Source organism: Staurois parvus, unplaced genomic scaffold, assembly GCF_062004578.1.
Source record: "Staurois parvus isolate SC_StPar_1 unplaced genomic scaffold, SC_StPar_1.0 ptg001065l, whole genome shotgun sequence".
NCBI lineage: Eukaryota > Metazoa > Chordata > Amphibia > Anura > Ranidae > Staurois > Staurois parvus.
In genome coordinates, this window is record NW_028318861.1 from 1121889 (window position 1) to 1142579 (window position 20691).

A 20691-nucleotide genomic window follows, 5' to 3' on the forward strand; every position below is an offset into this window, starting at 1 on the left:
AATAATTATTATTATACAGTATTTATATAGTGCTAAAAGGTTTGCTCAGCGCTGTACATTATAGTGGGGGACAGAACATGAGACAGTACAGTAACAAAACAAACCACAAGGGGGTCAAGGGCCCTGCTCTTTCGAGCTTACAATCTAGGAGGGAGGGGATAGTGGTACAGGAGGAAGTGGCTGTGTCGGATGGAGTGGTAGGAGGAGTGGAGGAGATCGGCTGTTAGGTGAGGGCGGGGTAGGCTTCCCTGAAGAGATGAGTTTTCAGGGTGCGCCTAAAGGTGAGGAGGGTAGGTGACAGTCTGATGGATTGGGGTAGTGAGTTCCAGAGGATGGGGGAAGTCCTGGAGATGTCCTGCAGTCAGGCGTGGGAGGTGGAGACCAGGGAGCTAGAAAGTAGGAGGTCTTGTGAGGAGCGAAGATTACGGGATTATTATGAATAATAATAAATCTAAGGCCGGGACCTGCTGACAATATCCCGCTGTAGCCAGTGACAGCGAGATTCAGCAGCGGGCACGCACATCTGCACCCCTGACACGGGCAAGCTGGATGACTAACATTTACATGATCCAGTCTACCCGTGCCACCAGCCCACAGTATATGTACTGTAGGCAGAAAGTAGTTAAAAGAGAAGTGCAGGAATGTAAAAAAAGGATTAATCATACTCTCCTAGATGCCCATGCTTCAGCTGTCCCCCGCTGGCTTTACACTGAGAACTGCGGGACCGCTGATCGCTCAGTTCTCAGGTGCACTGTGAGCCCAAAGTGGTGACGGTCAATAACTGCTTTGTGCTGTACCCCTCCAGCGCTCACTGGAGCTCTGATCTGTGCAGGGGGCAGGAGAGGCTGGTTTAGGCTCTCAGCTGCCAATCACTCATCGGGATGCCTGCACTGACTCTGTGATGTCAACCAACAGCACACTTTAGCCCACTGTCAGCTGAATCTGGGTCACGTGTGCAGAAATAAGTGCCTTCCTGTGACCCACAGGAGAAGTAGGACCAAAAGAACTTTAAAGTCTATTTGTCATGTAACTTTAATTATTGTATACAGTTTGAATTTAAAGTGAACTGAATCCATTATGATTTTTGACAAACCTGAAACCAAGAAGTTGTTTAGTAGCACTAAACTTTAGAACTGGGGTAACAGGTGCGACTGACAAAGTTGCAGCTGTCACAATCATTTGTATCGATGATGATGGTGTTCTTATTGTCTTTCATTACAAGGGTAGTTGGAGATAATTTCAGGTTGTGACTGATTTTCCTGATGCAATCACTTTTATTTGAGTCCTCTGTAAATTGGTTTAGGTAGATGATTAATGTATATAATACTACTTTGTGATTAAAGCTGTGTATGATCGCATGAGAGCTGACCAAAAGAAGTTCGGGAAGACAGCCTGGACAGCTGCTGTGGAGCGCATGGAAAAGCTTCAGTATGGGGTTTCCAAGGAGACTTTACAACTGATGCGAGCAAAAGAAATTTGTCTAGAACAAAAGAAACATGCACTGAAAGAAGAGGTAATGTTTCAGGCTTTGGTACATTTTCATAAAAGTGCTAGTATCAGTAAGATATAACATTTCTTGATGAATGATATTTTAATGAATATTTAAGATATATTTTTAGATCATTTCTGTAATTTCTTGGTAATAGGCTTAAAATGGGGACTTTCTACAGCTGGCACTAACATCCTGTAGACTTGTATAAAGCTTTGTGAATTAGGCCCTTTCTACAATATGTGGACTCTGAGGTGCACATGCTGAACCCCTTAAAGCCACACTCTGGGATACTGTAATGCAGTGTTTCCTTACCTTGATTCTCACGTACCACCAACAGGTTATGTTTTCAGTATTTCCTTCACCTTGCACAGGTGTTTAAAATGGGTGTCAGTGGCTTGGTATTCACGAGAGCTGTTTTATCGAAGGGAAATTTCCTTGCTGGAGTTTGAGGACTGAGATTGGGAACTACTGCACTAAAGAATGGATTGAAACAAGTCAAAGAAGGTCAAAATAGCTAAAAAATTTTGAGGACTTGGCATTAAGGACTAAAGCATTTTTTGCTGTTAATGCAACTGCAGGTGAAAATCAGAACAAATTGTTCTGTTATTTGTGTTTGTCCTAAGTGAATCCCCAATGGCTAAGTAGAGAAGTGTGTAGTACAAGACCAAAAGAATATAGTTGTGTGTACTTCCTGGGCGTCTTCTCTTTTTGAACACCACTAGGCTAGCAGTAAGGCTCACATACAGTTGCAAGAAAAAGTATGTGAACCCCTTAGGATTACGTGGAGTTTTGCATGAATTGGGCATAAAATGTGCTCTGAACGTCATCTAAGTCACAACAATAGAAGAACACAGTCTGCTGAACATAATACTACACAAACATTAGATGTTGCCATGGTTTAATTGCACATAACATGTAAACATTCACAGTGCAGGGAGGAAAAAGTATGTGAGGCCCTAGCTTAATGACTTCTCCCAGAGCTAATTGGAGCCAGGAGTGAGCCAACCTTGGCTCCAATCAGTGTGATGATATTGGATGTGTTGCTGACAGCTTTCCTGCCCTTAAAAAACACACACCTGTTTTGGGTTTACTGGTTTCAAGAAGCACTGTCTGATGTGAACCATGCCTCGCAGAAAAGAGCTCTCAGAAGACTTACGATCAAGAATTGTTGACTTGCATGAAGTTGGAAAAGGGTTACAAAAGTATCTCCAAAAGCCTTGATGTTCATGTGTCCACAGTAAGACAGACTGTCTACAAATGGAGAAAGTTTAGCACTGTTGCTACTCTCCCTAGGCGTGGTCGTCCTGTAAAAATGACTGCAAGAGCACAGCGCAGAACGCTGCATGAGGTAAAGAAGAATCCCAGAGTGTCAGCTAAAGACCTACAGAAATCTCTGGCACATGCTAACATTTTTGTTGACACATCTACAATAAGGAAAACATTAAACAAGAATGGAGTACATGGGAGGACACCACGGAGGAAGCCATTGCTGTCCAAAAAGAATATTGCAGCACGTTTGAGGTTTGCAAAAGAGCACCTGGATGTTCCACAGCACTACTGGCAAAATATACTGTGGACAGATGAAACCAAGATTGAGTTGTTTGGGAAGAACACACAACACTGTGTGGAGAAAAAAAGGCACAGCACACCAACATCAAAACCCCATCCCCACTGTAAAACATGACGGAGGGAGTATCATGGTTTGGGGCTGCTTTGCTGCCTCAGGGCCTGCATGGATTGTTGTCATTGATGGGAAAATGAATTCCAGAGTTTATCAAGACATTTTGCAGGAAAACGTACGACCATCTGTCCGCCTACTGAAGCTCCGCAGAGGATGGGTGATGCAACAGGACAATGACCCAAAGCATACAAGTAATTCAACAAAACAATGGTTGCAACAGCACAGAATACGCCTTCTGGAGTGGCCCAGTCAGAGTCCTGACCTCAACCCTAATGAAATGCTGTGGCATGACCTTAAGAGAGCGATTCACACCAGACATCCCAAGAATATTGCTACACCGAAACAGTTTTGTGAAGAGGAGTGGTCCAAAATTACTCCAGATCGTTGTGCGGGTCTGATCTGCAACTACTACAGCAGCGGTTCTCAACCTGGGGGTCGCGACCCCTTTGGGGGTCGAACGACCATTTCCCAGGGGTCGCCTAAGACCATCGGAAAACACATATTTCCGATGGTCTTAGGAACCGAGACACCGCTGCAGTCTCCGGCGATGTGTGGGCGGGATGATACGCTGCTGTCACCCGGCCACACCTCCGGGGTATCGCTCAGCAGCTCCGCCTCCTCGCCGCTGATTGGCCACCGGAACTGTAGCTCAGGAGAGGCACACAGGCGGCCAATCACCGGCGAGGAGGTGGAGCTTGGAGAGGAGGAGCCAAGCGGCAGCGCGCGTACATCAAAGAAGACCGAGGGAGCGAGTGAAGAGGAGAGCGGCCAGAGAAGGAAGACAGCTGACAGGTAAGTGAGAGAGCGAGCCCAGGCTGGAGCAGGGGTCAGCAAGGTAAGTATCATTGGTGTCAGTGGGAGGAATAGTGCCCCATCATTTGTGTCACTAATACCAACGATGGGGCACTATTCCTCCCCCCACTGACACCAACGATGGGGCACCATTCCTCCCCCCACTGACACCAACGATGGGGCAGTATTCCTCCCCCCACTGACACCAACGATGGGGCAGTATTCCTCCCCCCACTGAAACCAACGATGGGGCAGTATTCCTCCCCCCACTGACACCAACGATGGGGCAGTATTCCTCCCCCCACTGACACCAACGATGGGGCAGTATTCCTCCCCCCACTGACACCAACGATGGGGCAGTATTCCTCCCCCCACTGACACCAACGATGGGGCAGTATTCCTCCCCCCACTGACACCAACGATGGGGCAGTATTCCTCCCCCCACTGACACCAACGATGGGGCAGTATTCCTCCCCCCACTGACACCAACGATGGGGCAGTATTCCTCCCCCCACTGACACCAACGATGGGGCAGTATTCCTCCCCCCACTGACACCAACGATGGGGCAGTATTCCTCCCCCCACTGACACCAACGATGGGGCAGTATTCCTCCCCCCACTGACACCAACGATGGGGCAGTATTCCTCCCCCCACTGACACCAACGATGGGGCAGTATTCCTCCCCCCACTGACACCAACGATGGGGCAGTATTCCTCCCCCCACTGACACCAACGATGGGGCAGTATTCCTCCCCCCACTGACACCAACGATGGGGCAGTATTCCTCCCCCCACTGACACCAACGATGGGGCAGTATTCCTCCCCCCACTGACACCAACGATGGGGCAGTATTCCTCCCCCCACTGACACCAACGATGGGGCAGTATTCCTCCCCCCACTGACACCAACGATGGGGCAGTATTCCTCCCCCCACTGACACCAACGATGGGGCAGTATTCCTCCCCCCACTGACACCAACGATGGGGCAGTATTCCTCCCCCCACTGACACCAACGATGGGGCAGTATTCCTCCCCCCACTGACACCAACGATGGGGCAGTATTCCTCCCCCCACTGACACCAACGATGGGGCAGTATTCCTCCCCCCACTGACACCAACGATGGGGCACTATTCCTCCCCCCACTGACACCAACGATGGGGCACTATTCCTCCCCCCACTGACACCAACGATGGGGCACTATTCCTCCCCCCACTGACACCAACGATGGGGCACTATTTCCCCCCCCCCCTGACACCAACGATGGGGCACTATTCTCCCCTCCACCACACTGACATCAATTATGGGGCACTATTCCTCCCACTGACACCAATGATGGGGCACTATTCCTCCCACTGACACCAATGATGTGGCACTATTCCTCCCACTGACACCAGTGATGGGGCACTACTCCCCCCACTGACACCAGTGATGGGGCACTACTCCCCCCACTGACACCAGTGATGGGGCACTATTCCTCCCACTGACACCAATGATGGGGCACTACTCCCCCCACTGACACCAATGATGGGGCACTATTCCTCCCACTGACACCAATGATGTGGCACTATTCCTCCCACTGACACCAGTGATGGGGCACTACTCCCCCCACTGACACCAGTGATGGGGCACTACTCCCCCCACTGACACCAGTGATGGGGCACTACTCCCCCCACTGACACCAGTGATGGGGCACTACTCCCCCCACTGACACCAGTGATGGAGCACTACTCCCCCCACTGACACCAACGATGGGGCACTACTCCCCCCACTGACACCAACGATGGGGCACTACTCCCCCCACTGACACCAACGATGGGGCACTACTCCTCCCACTGACACCAACGATGGGGCACTACTCCTCCCACTGACACCAACGATGGGGCACTACTCCTCCCACTGACACCAACGATGGGGCACTACTCCTCCCACTGACACCAACGATGGGGCACTACTCCTCCCACTGACACCAACGATGGGGCACTACTCCTCCCACTGACACCAACGATGGGGCACTACTCCTCCCACTGACACCAACGATGGGGCACTACTCCTCCCACTGACACCAACGATGGGGCACTACTCCTCCCACTGACACCAACGATGGGGCACTACTCCTCCCACTGACACCAACGATGGGGCACTATTCCTCCCACTGACACCAACGATGGGGCACTATTCCTCCCACTGACACCAACGATGGGGCACTATTCCTCCCACTGACACCAACGATGGGGCACTATTCCTCCCACTGACACCAACGATGGGGCACTATTCCTCCCACTGACACCAACGATGGGGCACTATTCCTCCCACTGACACCAACGATGGGGCACTATTCCTCCCACTGACACCAACGATGGGGCACTATTCCTCCCACTGACACCAACGATGGGGCACTATTCCTCCCACTGACACCAACGATGGGGCACTACTCCTTCCACTGACACCAATGACATGGCACTACTCCTCCCACTGCAAAATTACAGTTATGAAGTAGCAATGAAAATAATTTTATGGTTGGGGGTCACCACAACATGAGGAACTGTATTAAGGGGTCGCGGCATTAGAAAGGTTGAGAACCACTGTACTACAGGAAACATTTGGTTGAGGTTATTGTTGCCAAAGGAGGGTCAACCAGTTATTAAGTCCAAAGGTTCACATACATTTTCCTCCCTGCACTGTGAATGTTTACATGTTATGTGCAATTAAACCATGGCAACATCTAATGTTTGTGTAGTATTATGTTCAGCAGACTGTGTTATTCTATTGTTGTGACTTAGATGACGTTCAGAGCACATTTTATGCACAATTCATGCAAAACTCCACGTAATCCCAAGGGGTTCACATACTTTTTCTTGCAACTGTACAGGCGATGTTTAGTAGTACGATAGAGTGGCGATTATTCACTAGTAGTAGCAATTGCTACAAATTTGGAACCAATAGCTCCCTGTGGAGTGAGGCCCGTAGCCTGCAGTAGATTGTAGTAACAATAACACACATTTGGAATGTTGCATGAATATTTATTAATCACTACTACAAGCTGCTTGTATGCCTTGCTCTAAAGCAGTGGTCTCCAAACATCAACAATGGGGCACCATTTTTCAACACCAACAATAGGGCACTATTCCTCTAAGTGATGCCAACAGTGGGGTACTATTACTCTCAATGATGCCAACAGTGGGGCACTATTCCTCCCCGTAATGCCAAATGTGGTGATGTTTTCTCCCACCGATGCCCTCTGGCCACTGTCTGGCTCCCCTAAAGTCTTAAGGACCATAGACTGGCCCTTTGTTTAGAATGTTTGGAGACCCCTGCTCTATAGGGAGCCATTTGTTGTAAATGCATAGCAATCCTATACTACTAGCTATTAATCACTGGTGATTTTAGTAGTGCAACTGCCTTTTTTTGCCTGTCTGATCTTAGCCTTCTTTTTAGTGTATTTGGAAAGTTTTTATTTGTAAATGTTTTGTCTTCAGTGTTCGATCTTTGAGTTTTTGGTGCTGAGAGCTTAGTTCACTGTTTATCCAGAAGCCTTTCAGAACTTGAAAAACGAACTTTTAGAACTTGGCTTGAGGGTTTAGTAGTCTTCCTTTTGAGATAGTGTGTTCTGTTTTAGATCATGCTGTACTATTATTGCTAGTCTGGTCTGCTTCAGAACATGATGGCCTTGTACTTAACTTTTCAGTGTTGTTTTTAAGTTTGATGTGGTGCCTGGTCAAATATGTGGTTGGTGTGTTTTGTTTGTTTTTTTTTTAATTCCCTTTTGTAAGATGAAGGCTCATGTGTTTCATATAAGCTGGATATTGATGTTGAATTGCATGTTGCCTCTTTTAATTCATTGCTTTTGTATGGATACAGGGTGCAACTTTAATTCTTCAGATTGAATTTTCTCAAACATCGTAGACTACTAACTTTAGAAGGAAGCATGCAGACTTGTATCCAGGAACGTTGGGGTCTGCTGTTTGGCATGTGTTGGTGGCATCAGTTTGACATGCATTCAGAATTCATTGACGTGCATTTAACTTGCATTTGACCTTTTCCTGCATATGGGATTTGCATTCCTATAGGTTTGTGTAGGCATGCAAAACCTGCTTGAAGCAAACAAAAGTCCCCTGCAATAGGCTCTAAAGTTGCTTTTACGCGGTCAAATTATCCACCAGAGATATGAAAACAGTCTAGTAAGCAAATAATAGACTTGCATAGATTCATTATTATAATCAAGATTCTGTTGTCCTTCTGTTTTGTATAAAATGTGGTTTGCATTGCACTCTAGGTCTCCATTGGGGAGTTTTCCTCTAAATTCTGACCCATCGACAGGGAGTCAAAGGTGTTATCTGGTGCCACTGTGACTAAATATAATGTCATGGAAGTAGATACATATATCGAACTACACTGAAGTAACAATAATGCAGATATCCAACAAAGGTTCAGTTTAAGCCTCCCAGTAGGAAACATATAATAATAATAATAACAGTACATTTGCTCACAATAAAAAATTAAATGAAACAAAAATAACATTTATAGTTAACTTTACAGATGATGAGTTACAGGAATAGCAGTCTCGATGGTTTTATGTTTTAAAAGCATTGACTCCGCAGCTTGCCAGTGCTACGTACCCTCCAAATTTTGGTGGCACTCTTAATAGGACACTGAGCTGAGTGGTCAACTAAGCACCATCTGCTATTTTTGTTTCTCTGTAAATTTTGTATCTGGTTATGGTGCTTTTGATCTGATTTTAAAACTATTTAGCTTTACAGAGGGCCAAAAAGTGATGGGAGTTTTCAATATCGTGTGTGATTTCCTGTCCTGGTGACCCCTGGTTCCCCACATTTCTTTTCATGTTGACACATCACTGTCGCTGAAACACAGTTAAAATAAAAGTATGGGGTTTAAAAAAATAACCCAAATAGTTATACTTACAGTTGTGTCCAAAATTATTCAACCCCCAATGCTGTAAAGGGGTTTAGGGACTATAGTGTACATTTGGAATTGTATTCAGAATCAAATCCTACAAGGACGTTGTAACTACCCAAATGCAACTAAAATGACATCAATTGTTTATGTAATACAGTAGTAAATGGTTCTTATGTGGTTTCTTCATTGCCACAATTATTCAACCCCTTAAAGACTACCACTCTGAAGAACAGAGGTTCATACAGGTGCTTTCCATCAGGTATTGAAAACACCTGTGGATGTCACCGAGCAGCAATCAAGCATAATAAGCACCAATTAGGCAGCTTTAAAATGACTGTGATACTCAGCTCCTTCTAGACATTTACTGGTGTGGTTACAAACATGGTGAAGGCAAGAGAATGGTCCAGGAAGACAAGAGAAGAGGTGATTTCTCTTCACAGGAAGGGCAATGGCTATAAGAAGATTGCAAAGATGTTAAACATACCAAGAGACACCTTAGGAAGCATCATTCGCAAATTCAAGGCAAAGGGCACTGTTGAAACGCTACCTGGTCGTGGCAGAAAGAAGATGCTGACTTCGACTGCTGTGCGCTACCTGAAGCGTAGAGTGGAGAGAAGTCCCCGTGTGACTGCTGAGGAACTGAGAAAAGATTTGTCAGATGTGGGTACAGAAGTTTCAGCCCAGACAATAAGACGCACACTGCGTAATGAAGGCCTCCGTGCCAGAACTCCCAGGCGTACCCCCTTGCTGTCTCCAAAGAATAAGAAGAGTCGACTGCAGTATGCCAAAAGCCATGTGGACAAACCACAAAAGTTGTGGGATAGTGTTCTGTGGACTGATGAAACAAAATTAGAACTGTTTGGGCCCATGGATCAACGCTATGTTTGGAGGAGGAAGAACAAGGCCTATGATGAAAAGAACACCTTGCCTACTGTGAAGCATGGTGGAGGGTCAATCATGCTTTGGGGCTGTTTTGCTTCTGCAGGTACAGGGAAGCTTCAGCGTGTGCAAGGTACCATGAATTCTCTTCAGTACCAGGAGATATTGGATGGAAACGTGATGCAGTCCGTCACACACCTGAGGCTTGGGAGACGTTGGACCTTTCAACAGGACAATGATCCCAAGCATACCTCCAAGTCCACTAGAGCATGGTTGCAGAGGAAAGGCTGGAACATTTTGGAGTGGCCATCGCAGTCACCAGACTTAAATCCGATTGAGAACCTCTGGTGGGACTTAAAGAAAGCAGTTGCAGTGCGCAAGCCTAAGAATGTGACTGAACTGGAGGCCTTTGCCCATGAAGAATGGGCGAAGATACCCGTAGATCGCTGCAAGACACTTGTGTCAAGCTATGCTTCACGTTTAAAAGCTGTTATAACTGTAAAAGGATGCTGTACTAAGTACTAAGATTGAATGTCACTTGGGGGTTGAATAAAACTGATAATGCTGTGAGCACAGAAAAGACATTTGTGGTTATTTCATTATAACTGTTATGTTATATTTGTCTGACCTACAAGTGCCTCTTTAATGTAAATGTAAGCAAGATGACTGAATGATCAAAAGCAATGTCAAACTGGCCAAAACACTCAATTTCAGTGGGGGTTGAATAATTTTGGACACAACTGTATGTAGGTGGATGTAGCATCAATCCCCCACTGCTTCTAAGACTGAGAACTGAGCAATCAAAGACCTCTGATTGCTTGGTTCTCAGTCCTTAGTGAACAGAGAGCCAGTGACTGTCAGTCACTGGCTGTCTGCTGTGCCTCTCCAACACTCACTGGAGCGCCGGTCTGTACAGGGGACAGGATCGGCTCACTGAGAAGCTGAACCATCTGCTGGTCTAGGCATCTTGGTGAACCGCAACTGTAAAAATCGGGTTCAATCCCGAGCCTGGGTCGGCTGACAATGGATCACAGGAGTGCAGAAAGAACTGCACTCTTGTGATCCATAGAAGTACAGCCATAAAAGCTTCGGCTACACTTCTCCTTTAAGGGAAATCTCCCTAGTGGATTCACAGACAGCAATAGAGTTCTGAGCCCCACCACCACCATTAATACCTAAAATACATGGAGCTGGAGTCAGTTTTTAATGATTTCTTTTGCCTTTTTTTCTGCCCAGTAAGTTCTCCTCGTCTTTCTCCGCCAGCTATGGGCTCCATGCACACTATCTTAAAAAACGTTACTAGCAGCAGCATTTAGAGGTTTTTTTCTGCCCCTAAAAGCAAATAATGTTATCCTGTGTGTCCATGCACATATTGTAGTCTAGATGCATTTTTTTAAGCTCAGTGTTTAGGATCAGAAAGAAAAGCCTCTCTGGTTTGCGTTTTTAGGAGCGATTTTCCACCAGGGATTTCCCCACTGACTGCTGAATGTAAACAAAAGAATGCTGGCATGAATCATTAAAAAAAACTGCATGGGGTCCCCCCAAATCTATTGCAGACCCTTAGTTCTGGTTTGGATTATGAGGGGAACTCCACACCACATCCTGGGTGGGGGTCTAAGCCCCCCCCCCCGCCCATTTGTGGGCAGGGGAGCTTATCGGAATCTGGAAGCCTCCTTTAACAAGGGGGCCCCCAGATCCTAACCCTCCCCCGTCCCATATGAATGAGTATGGGGTACATAGTACCTCTACTCTTTCAAAAAAAAAGTAATGTAAATATAGTCAGGAGACAGTTTTTGATAAGTCTATATTAAAAGAAATTTGTAAAAATTGTCCCTCAGTCTAGATCAATCCTCATTCACGATTCAGCTTTGTAGTTGCCACGAAATAAACTAAGGGGTCGAGGCCACCCGGTGACCCCCATCCCCTTGTGATGCCATCAACCCAGCATGCCCTATCAATGACATCACAGGGGGGCAGGGGTCATTTAGCAGCAGCTACGAAGTGGATCTGTCAGACGGCGGGACCCAGCATCGGGTGCGGACTTTCTTTTTTCCTTTTGAGAGTGAGTATCCCATATTCATTTTCATGGGGGGGGGGGTGCTGGATCTAAAGCGCCCTGCCTGGAGACCCCTACATACACTGTCCAGGGTTGTGGGAAAGAGGCCCTTGTGCCCCCCTGCCCAAAAACACCCTCCTCCAATGTTGAGGACATGTGGCCTTTTTTTTTTGTTTTTAAATCCCGGCATTATTTTGTTTACATTCAACTGTCAGCAGGGAATCCTGATGAGTCATTGGTTGTTATGGACGCAGACTGCCACCTACTCCGTAAAGTGGTTTTAATGGCTCCAGAGCGCACCTGCTTGGGTGCCTCCATAGCAAGCTTCTTGCTATGGGGGCACCCGACAGGAGGAAGGGGGGGCCATGAGTGTCAGCGGGAACCTGAGAAGATAAAGGAGACACACAATTCTATAGGCTGTATTACAATGGCCTTTTGAAGCTGTGTGTCCGCAAATGCTTTAAATGCTGTTATTGGAGCATTGGCATCTTTTCCACGCCAGGAACCTATTGCTTTTAGGCTTTCCTATTCCAGGCTGTTGTATGTTTATTTTAATTCAATTGCCAGTGAAGCACATAAGACAAACATATTCATATAACAATGATACCCTTATTCGGCAAGGTTCTGTTTAATGCAGTCCTTTGAGCTAATCTTAATATTTTTTTTACTATTTTAGATGCAGAGTTTACATGGTGGAGAAGAAGCAATAGCTGTGTTAGACCGATTAGAAGCAGATTATTATACCCATCAGCTTCAGCTATATGAAGTCCAGTTTGAGATTCTCAAATGTGAGGAGCTACTACTTACAGCTCAGCTAGAGAGCATCAAACGCCAGATGTCAGGTAAATTTCCTTTGTTATGTACTTTGTCTATTTACTAAAATCTTTAAAACCCTGAAAATGTAAATTTATTCCCAGTTACTTAAAGTGGAACTGTAGTGTGTGGATCAAATATTTGCTCAGGGTGTTGGGTGAATTAACTTCTGTTGGTATGTGTGGGATTTACGTCATACTGAGCCTGTCATTGAAGATGTCCAAAATGTCTTTATTCAGAGGACAACCAAAGGTGTCAGATTGACAACAAGGGATATTGTTAATGTTACATTATTGGAAAGAGTTTGGTTTGGCTTCATCATAAACTTGTACAAAAATTCTGTCCTGTCACTATAACCTACATTCCCCACAAAGCTTTAGGCTCCATGCTCACTGACTTAAAAAAGCTCCTGGCAGAAAAAATGCTGCTTTTGAGCGGTTTTTTACTAGCTTTTAGGAGTGATTAGTGCTCCAAAAAATGCAAAACGGAAGGGTTTTTCTTTCTGCCTGTAAACACTGATCTTAAAGTCTCTAGACTACCTAGTGTGCATGGACACATAGGATAACATTTGTTGCTTACATATTACATGCAAAACTGTAAACTTCTCTAGGAGCAGCATTTTTTTAAGCTAGTGCGCATGGAGCAAAGGATAAGTTCACCTTTGGGAACATGTTATACAGTCATGGCCGAAATTGTTGGCACCCTTGATATTTTTCCTGAAAATCAAGTATTTCACACAAAAAAGGTATTGCATTAACACATGTTTTGCTATACACATGTTTATTCCCTTTGTATGTATTGGAACAAATATAAAACAGAGGCAGAAAAGCAAATATGACATAATGTCACACAAAACCCCAAAAATGGGCTGGACAAAAGTATTGGCACCCTTAACTTAATATTTGGTTGCACACCCTTTGGAAAACATAACTGAAATCAGTCGCTTCCTATAACCATCAATAAGCTTCTGACACCTCTCACCCGGAATTTTGGACCACTCTTCCTTTGCAAACAGCTCCAGGTCTCTCTTATTGGAAGGACACCTTTTCCCAACAGCAATTTTAAGATCTCTCCACAGGTGTTCAATGGGATTTAGATCTGGGCTCATTGCTGGCCACTTCAGAACTCTCCAGCGCTTCTTTGCCATCCATTTCTGAGTGCTTTTTGACGTATGTTTGGGGTCATTGTCCTGCTGGAAGACCCAGGATCTTGGACGCAAACCCAGCTTTCTGACACTGGGCCCTACAGTGCGACCCAAAATCCTTTGGTAATCCTCAGATTTCATGATGCCTTGCACACAGTCAAGGCACCCAGTGCCAGAGGCAGCAAAACAACCCCAAAACATCATTGAACCTCCACCATATTTTACCGTAGGTACTGTGTTTTGTTCTTTGTAGGCCTCATTCCGTTTTCGGTAAACAGTAGAATGATGTGCTTTACCGAAAAGCTCTATCTTGGTCTCATCTGTCCACAAGACGTTTTCCCAGAAGGCTTTTGGCTTACTCAAGTACATTTTGGCAAACTGTAGTCTTGCTTTTTTATGTCTCTGTGTCAGCAGTGGGGTCCTCCTGGGTCTCCTGCCATAGCGTTTCATTTCATTTAAATGTCGACGGATAGTTCGCGCTGACACTGATGCTCCCTGAGCCTGCAGGACAGCTTGAATGTCTTTGGAACATGTTTGGGGCTGCTTATCCACCATCCGGACTATTCTGCGTTGCAATCTTTCATCAATTTTCCTCATCCGTCCACGACCAGGGAGATTAGCTACAGTGCCATGGGTTGCAAACTTCTTGATAATGTTGCGCACTGTGGACAAAGGCAAATCTAGTTCTCTGGAGATGGACTTGTAACCTTGAGATTGTTGATATTTTGCCACAATTTTGGTTCTCAGGTCCTCAGACAGTTCTCGTCTCCTCTTTCTGTTGTCCATGCTTAGTGTGGCACAGACAGACACACAATGCAAAGGTTAAGTGAACGTCTCTCCTTTTTATCTGCTTTCAGGTGTGATTTCTATATTGCCCACACCTGTTACTTGCCCCAGGTGAGTTTACAGGAGCATCACATGCTTGTAACATTCTTATTTATCCGCAGTTGTGAAAGGGTGCCAATACTTTTGTCCAGCCCATTTTTGGAGGTTTGTGTGACATTATGTCGAATTTGCTTTCTTTCCTCCCTTTTTTTGTTTTGTCCCAATACACACAAAGGGAATAAACATGTGTATAGCAAAACATGTGTTAATGCAATACGTTTCGTGAGAAATACATGATTTCCTGGAGAAATATCAAGGGTGCCAACAATTTCGGCCATGACTGTATGTTCCACCCATTTTTAGGGTGGAACATGTAACGTGTTCCCAATGCTGCAGCCGATGCCCGATTTCCCCACCCTGTGACAGCACTATGGGGAGAAGTTCCCCTGCTAGCTGTCACTTTTTAAAAACCGCTCGACTGTGCGTGGCTCAGCCCACATGGCCACGTCTTTCTTTCACAGCGTTCTGTGAATGAATGAACTACAAGTCCCAACAGCCTCTCAATGGAATGGACTGTGGTGCGCTGTGGTAGTTCATTGATTCTTCCTGTCCATATATCTGCTTGCCCGTATATCCTGTACAGGCAAGCAGACATACTGACTGGTCTGCTGATCGCTGGTGCAATGCTTTACAGGCATTTTTCTGCTTGCAAAAAAAATGTGCATTTATTATTTTTGTCAAACGGAACTTATCCTATAAAGTATTCATAATCTATAAAATACAGAGATTGTCATCTTTTTTTCTGTTTCCTATGTTTCAGGATATAATGCACATCCTAAGCACAGATCTTTCTCACTTTGTTTTATTCTCTGAGAATTCATATATGGGAGCCTTATAAGCTGGCCATACACTGTTTGAATTTTGGCTGATTCCTGCTGAATCAGCTGAACTTCAAACTGTGAATTTCCCTAATTGCACCACCCAGCATAGCAAAACTCAAAAGAAAAGTCAAAGGAGATGGATGAAAAATGGCCAGCCAAACAGTGACTGCAACCTAAGAGATGCAGTCACTGTTCAGATATTGCTTCGCTTGCAGGTGATTGGACAGTGGCAAATAGCAAATCTGAAACCAAGCCCTTCACAGCTCCTCCCACTTCCAGCTTACCTTCACTTTTTGGCTACTGTCCATTGAAATTGATCTTTTAGAGATTCATTCTGGTGTTCTGCTGCTTAAACAGAAGGCTCTTTTTCACAGCAGTATTCAAATCCCTTGCCTCCAACATCACAGAGCTTTGAGTGACTGTAACAAGACCCTGCATAACAGCAGGGAAGGCCTGTAATGGTGCTAGCTAGCACTGAACCCCATGGGAAGCACTTACCCTGGCACACTACTGCAGGAGCTTGAGAGAGCTTGTGGGGTGCTATACAGGTCCAGGACCATGGTCCACTGCAGGGGACCCTGAAGACACCCGCAGGGGATAGTCTGAATGGGACTGGAAGTAAAGAATTGAGCTGGGTCCCTAGAACCTACAGCTCTGCATCTGAAGACTGCATAGGGTCCCAGTGCACTGCACTTATGCTCTTGGGCATTGAGAAGTAGCAGCAGCTGTTAGGGTTAGTTGGCCATGAGCTTCCATACAAAGTCATGGAAGGCAAGCAGTCAAAATGGGCACCTTGATCATATTCCAAACTGGCTCATTTTGATGGGATTTTGCCTTTTTATGGGGGTTACTTTCCCCTGCACATGGGTGGCTCCACCTCAGGAACATAATGCATTTGTACACACCATCTTGTCATGGTATAGTCCTTTCCTACCAAATAGCCACAGAACACCATTATACAGTTCCCTCTAGTTACTAGCAGCACAGGTGGTTCTTTTGCTTCTGGGCCCTAAGGCCTTCAGGTGGTAGGATACCAAGGGGCCTTCCCCTCCAAATTTTACACCATGTCCAGGTTGTGAGTACCCCTGGCAAGCACTTTAGCTGAACACATGGTGAAAAGAAGGGAATGGTGCATCCCTCTACAAACTCTTCCAGCATTGGCCCTCTACCTGACTTTATTACTGACTTTTATCCTCACTGGTGTCAAGATTCTCCTGACTCTTATCTGGGTCACTTTCCTCCACTGTGCTTGTCTCTAAGGAGATATTTTTATCTGGCCATCTTTATTACAAGCTTTTTCTATTTTCGTCGTCGAGAGATTTAGAGGTTGCATGCTGCAACCAGAAACCTCTGGACCCAGGTTCTTGTATTAAGCTCTTGGAAGGCTCCAAAGCCAGTCAAGACCTTACTGCTACATCCTCATACTCCAAAGTTCCTGTATGAAGACTGGCACACCCTGACAAAGTCTTTATCCGCCCCCCTGCAGTTGGCCCAGTACTTAAGTCTACGACCATGGGAGGGCCATGTTTGCCCAGACAGGATGTAAAGGTGTTCCGGACACAGCCGCTGCTCTCAAATAGACAGCCATGTGGATGCAGTTGCGTGCAGGTCCCCAAGCACAGACAGTGCAGGTTTGGGGATCTGTACAGATGTCATATTGAGAGCAGCGGCTGTGTCCCAATTGATTTGAATCCTGCATAGAGATGTACAGAACACCTGTAAAGTATGCCCCTGTGAATGAGGCCTAAATCATTCTTTTCCATGGTAGGTGTGGTCAGGCAGTCCTCTATACGTAGTGGGTCTGTCATGCTTTGTTGGTCTGAGCCAAGCAGGTGGCCTTCAGAACAGGATGATCTGTGCTCTGGTTTGGAGATTCTTTCTGAGAACATTCTCATTTGGGTCTCATGTCCATTCACATAGAATGCATTTTGTGGCTCAAGTGTTGGTCGGCGGAGCTCCCTACGAGAAACAGTTGGAACGAATGTCCTTTGAGAGGAATGCCAATTTGACAATGCCTTGGATACATTTTCCACAAAATCATTAGAGACAAAAGTTCACTTTTGCTTCAGAAGAAGACGGTAAAGCCATTGTTTTGTCCCTTCCAAGCTTCATGGTTCTATGCAAAAGCACTGCACTCCGTTCTGTAAAAGGAACCGAACTCCCAGATCCTTCAAGGCAAGAGGAAATCCCTCTTTCCAGTGAAGGGGCTCCCTCACTTCTTCAAATCCAGCATATTGTGCCCAGAGGCTACAAGCTGGAGTTTCATGCCTTGTTTTCACCTTACTTTTTGTTATCCAGTATAAAATCTGCCCTCCACAGGAAAGCAGCCATGGCAACAGCATTATTATTACAACCTGTTCACTGTTCCACAACTGAATGGAAGTGTACCCACCATTTTGGACCTAAAACACCTAAACAAATTTCTTTATGTACAAACGGTTTATATGGAGTCCAGTCACTGATTGCTCTTCGTCATCATGGGCTTTTTGGCCTTGGTAGACATCAAAGATGCCTACCTGCACATTCCCATTTTCCAACCACACCGGAGCAATCTGCATTTTGTATTAGCAGAATTGCCGTTTTTCAGTTTGTGGTTCTGTACTTTGACCTAGCTACATCGCCATGGGTTTACACCAAGGTGTTGAACCTTCTTTGAGTTCAGGGGATCCCCGTTTTTGGATATCTGGATAACCTGCTTCTGCTTAACAATCCGCAGACAGGCTGGCAGTTAATGTCCTGAGGACAGTGCAGACTCTGCAGAGCTATGGCTGAATCCTGAAGTTCTAAAAGACAGCTATGGATCTGTTGCACCACCTGGAATATCTGTTCCTAACCATGCTCTGACACACATTTTGCTTCTGCAGAAAACACTTCTGACCCTTTGGTTGAAGTAACATTATCTGTGGTCCATGACTCACCCCTGTGTTTGATTCTGCATGAGGGTATTCGCTTCATGGTGGCCTTCTTCAAGGCAGTCCTCTATGCCCAGTTTGAATCCACACTGTTGCAACCTAACATTTTGTTAGCATGGGCTTCAGTCTTGCTCCCTGGATTTACTCTTGCATCCTTCCGGAAAACCAGGTTGGTCCTGAAATTATGAATGTCCAGTTGGTGCTAGAATTGGAGAAGATCTTTATCCCAATGGGCTGAAAGGTATTGATGCCAACCTAGCAGACTGGCAAGGAGTCCTGGATTTCCTTTTAGTTCAGAGCACATAGATGTTTAGAGGAAGCTCAGCTGTTGATCAGTGTTTTGGAGCTCAGAGCAATTCCACTGTCCCTTCCACACTGACTTCTTTTCCTTTGGTTTAGGGTCTCCCAATCAGGGTACAGTCTAACAATCAACCATGAGGACAGCATCAGAAGTCGTCACTCTTAAAGTGGCAAAACTGAGAGTCTGAGCCAGTTGCTAGTCAGGCATTTGAGTAGATCCCTCCATTATTTCTGGGGTACATCCAGAGACTGGAACAAATCTGTGATGTCTGCCAACATTGGGTTTTAGCCTGCTGTCTGCTCAATCTGGGTCACAGGACTGCAGAAATAAGTGCACTTCTGTGATCCAGAAGAGAAGTATGGCCAAAAAAAGTATTGGTAATACTTCTCATTTAACTGCTTCCTAAAACAGGTTAAATTCAAGGCATGCCCACTACAGTTGCTTGTGCTCTCAACCAAACTGTCAATCCATCAAATGGCTGGTGTCGTATTTGATCACATGTGCACTACCATGACAACTGTAGATCAGGCAGAGGCTAAGATGGCAGCTTCCTTGGCTGTAAAGGATGAGGAGGGTTTAGTTTTGCTTTAAGCAGCACATCATTTTAAAGCTAGCCTTTGCATTTCAGTTAAATGTTAGTTAACCTTTGTTAGAAGCATCTTTTCAAATAGGAAAAACAAAATCAAACATTGCTATAATCATTGAAATTTACTGGCAGAAAACGTCTATTGTTGCTGAGGATCATCATCTGTTATCAGTCTATAAAATATCAAACAAGGAAGATAAAACGGGGTGTCAGTTATTTGATTAGCGTGACTCCCTTGAGTCTAATTATATCACCCTGCATTTCAGAATCATTTTTAATGACAGCCTAGCCTTACAGTAAAGATGAGTCATGGCTTATATTTAAGTCAATGCATACAGCATTCCAGTGTTGTGACAGATATGTTCTACTAGTTTTTATTGTTATTATAAAGGTCAGATAAAACAGTACATTTTGTGTAAGCCAGCTCTTTGACTTTGATGTATTTGAATGTAAATGGAGAGTGGTTCTTGTTTTGTGTGTAGACAACTATGTTTCTATAAGAGATATATTATACAGTATATTCAAATAGTGTCTTAAAGACAAAGTATTGTCTAAAATGTTTCTACCTAAAGGAATATGATTGCCAAAAGTTTGTTCTACACATAGATGTGTCACCTTTCTTTACAGCTTATAATAGTCCATTTAGTCTCCATTTTATCCTTATCTGAGTTCGGATCTAAATTTGACCTCAGGTCTGCTATAAAAACAAATCAAATTTAGATTGGATCATAACCTTTCCCTAACGAACAAAATGACACACATGGTATTGAATGATTTAATAAGGCCTGAACTGACAAGTATATGTTATTATGATCTCTGCACAGTTCTGGTTGCCATACTGGCTGTGCCAGAAAATTTGTCTGAATCCTGAATTGTCCTAAATTTGAACTGTGGGCGCCCTGCTGGCATACCACCAAGCTAGACAGATTTGCAGCTACAATTTAAAGAAACCTGGAGGGAAATATTTGTCTGAACAGTGATTCATCCTATCAGATGCAGTGACTGTGTGGGGATTCAAGTAGTGGCTGTGTGAACATTACAGCTTGCAAGAGAAATTCCTCCATCCATGGTGTTTGCAGGCAGACCAAGAGAAACATAAACACGTATGGCTTGCTTTAGTGTTGCTTGTAAAACTACTGAATTTTTATTCAGTACTTGGACCACATTTACCAAGTAAGGCCCCCTTCACATGGGGCAGATTCCATTCTGATCAGCAGGGGATCAGCTGACAGATCCCACGCTGATCAGAGCAAAGCGGGCAGATGACACCTCTGTGTCTGTTCAGTTTCTGCAGAGCGGACACGGACAGAGCCCATTATGCTCTATGGGTGGCTGGGAGTAAACAGACTCCGCTGTCCTTTTACACCCGACTACCCTCAGATTCGATCCTTTAAGCAGACCGATTGGACCTGG

General features: G+C 45.2%; 1 protein-coding gene across 1 annotated transcript in view; it reads left to right on the forward strand.

Annotated features, from left to right (window-relative positions):
- JMY (junction mediating and regulatory protein, p53 cofactor) overlaps positions 1-20691 on the forward strand; it is a 93241-nt gene that overhangs the window by 53666 nt on the left and 18884 nt on the right. The window contains exons 4-5 of the mRNA XM_089658367.1: positions 1344-1513; positions 12493-12658. Of these exons, the coding sequence (XP_089514493.1) occupies positions 1344-1513; positions 12493-12658 (336 nt within the window). The remainder of the gene's footprint in view (positions 1-1343; positions 1514-12492; positions 12659-20691) is intronic.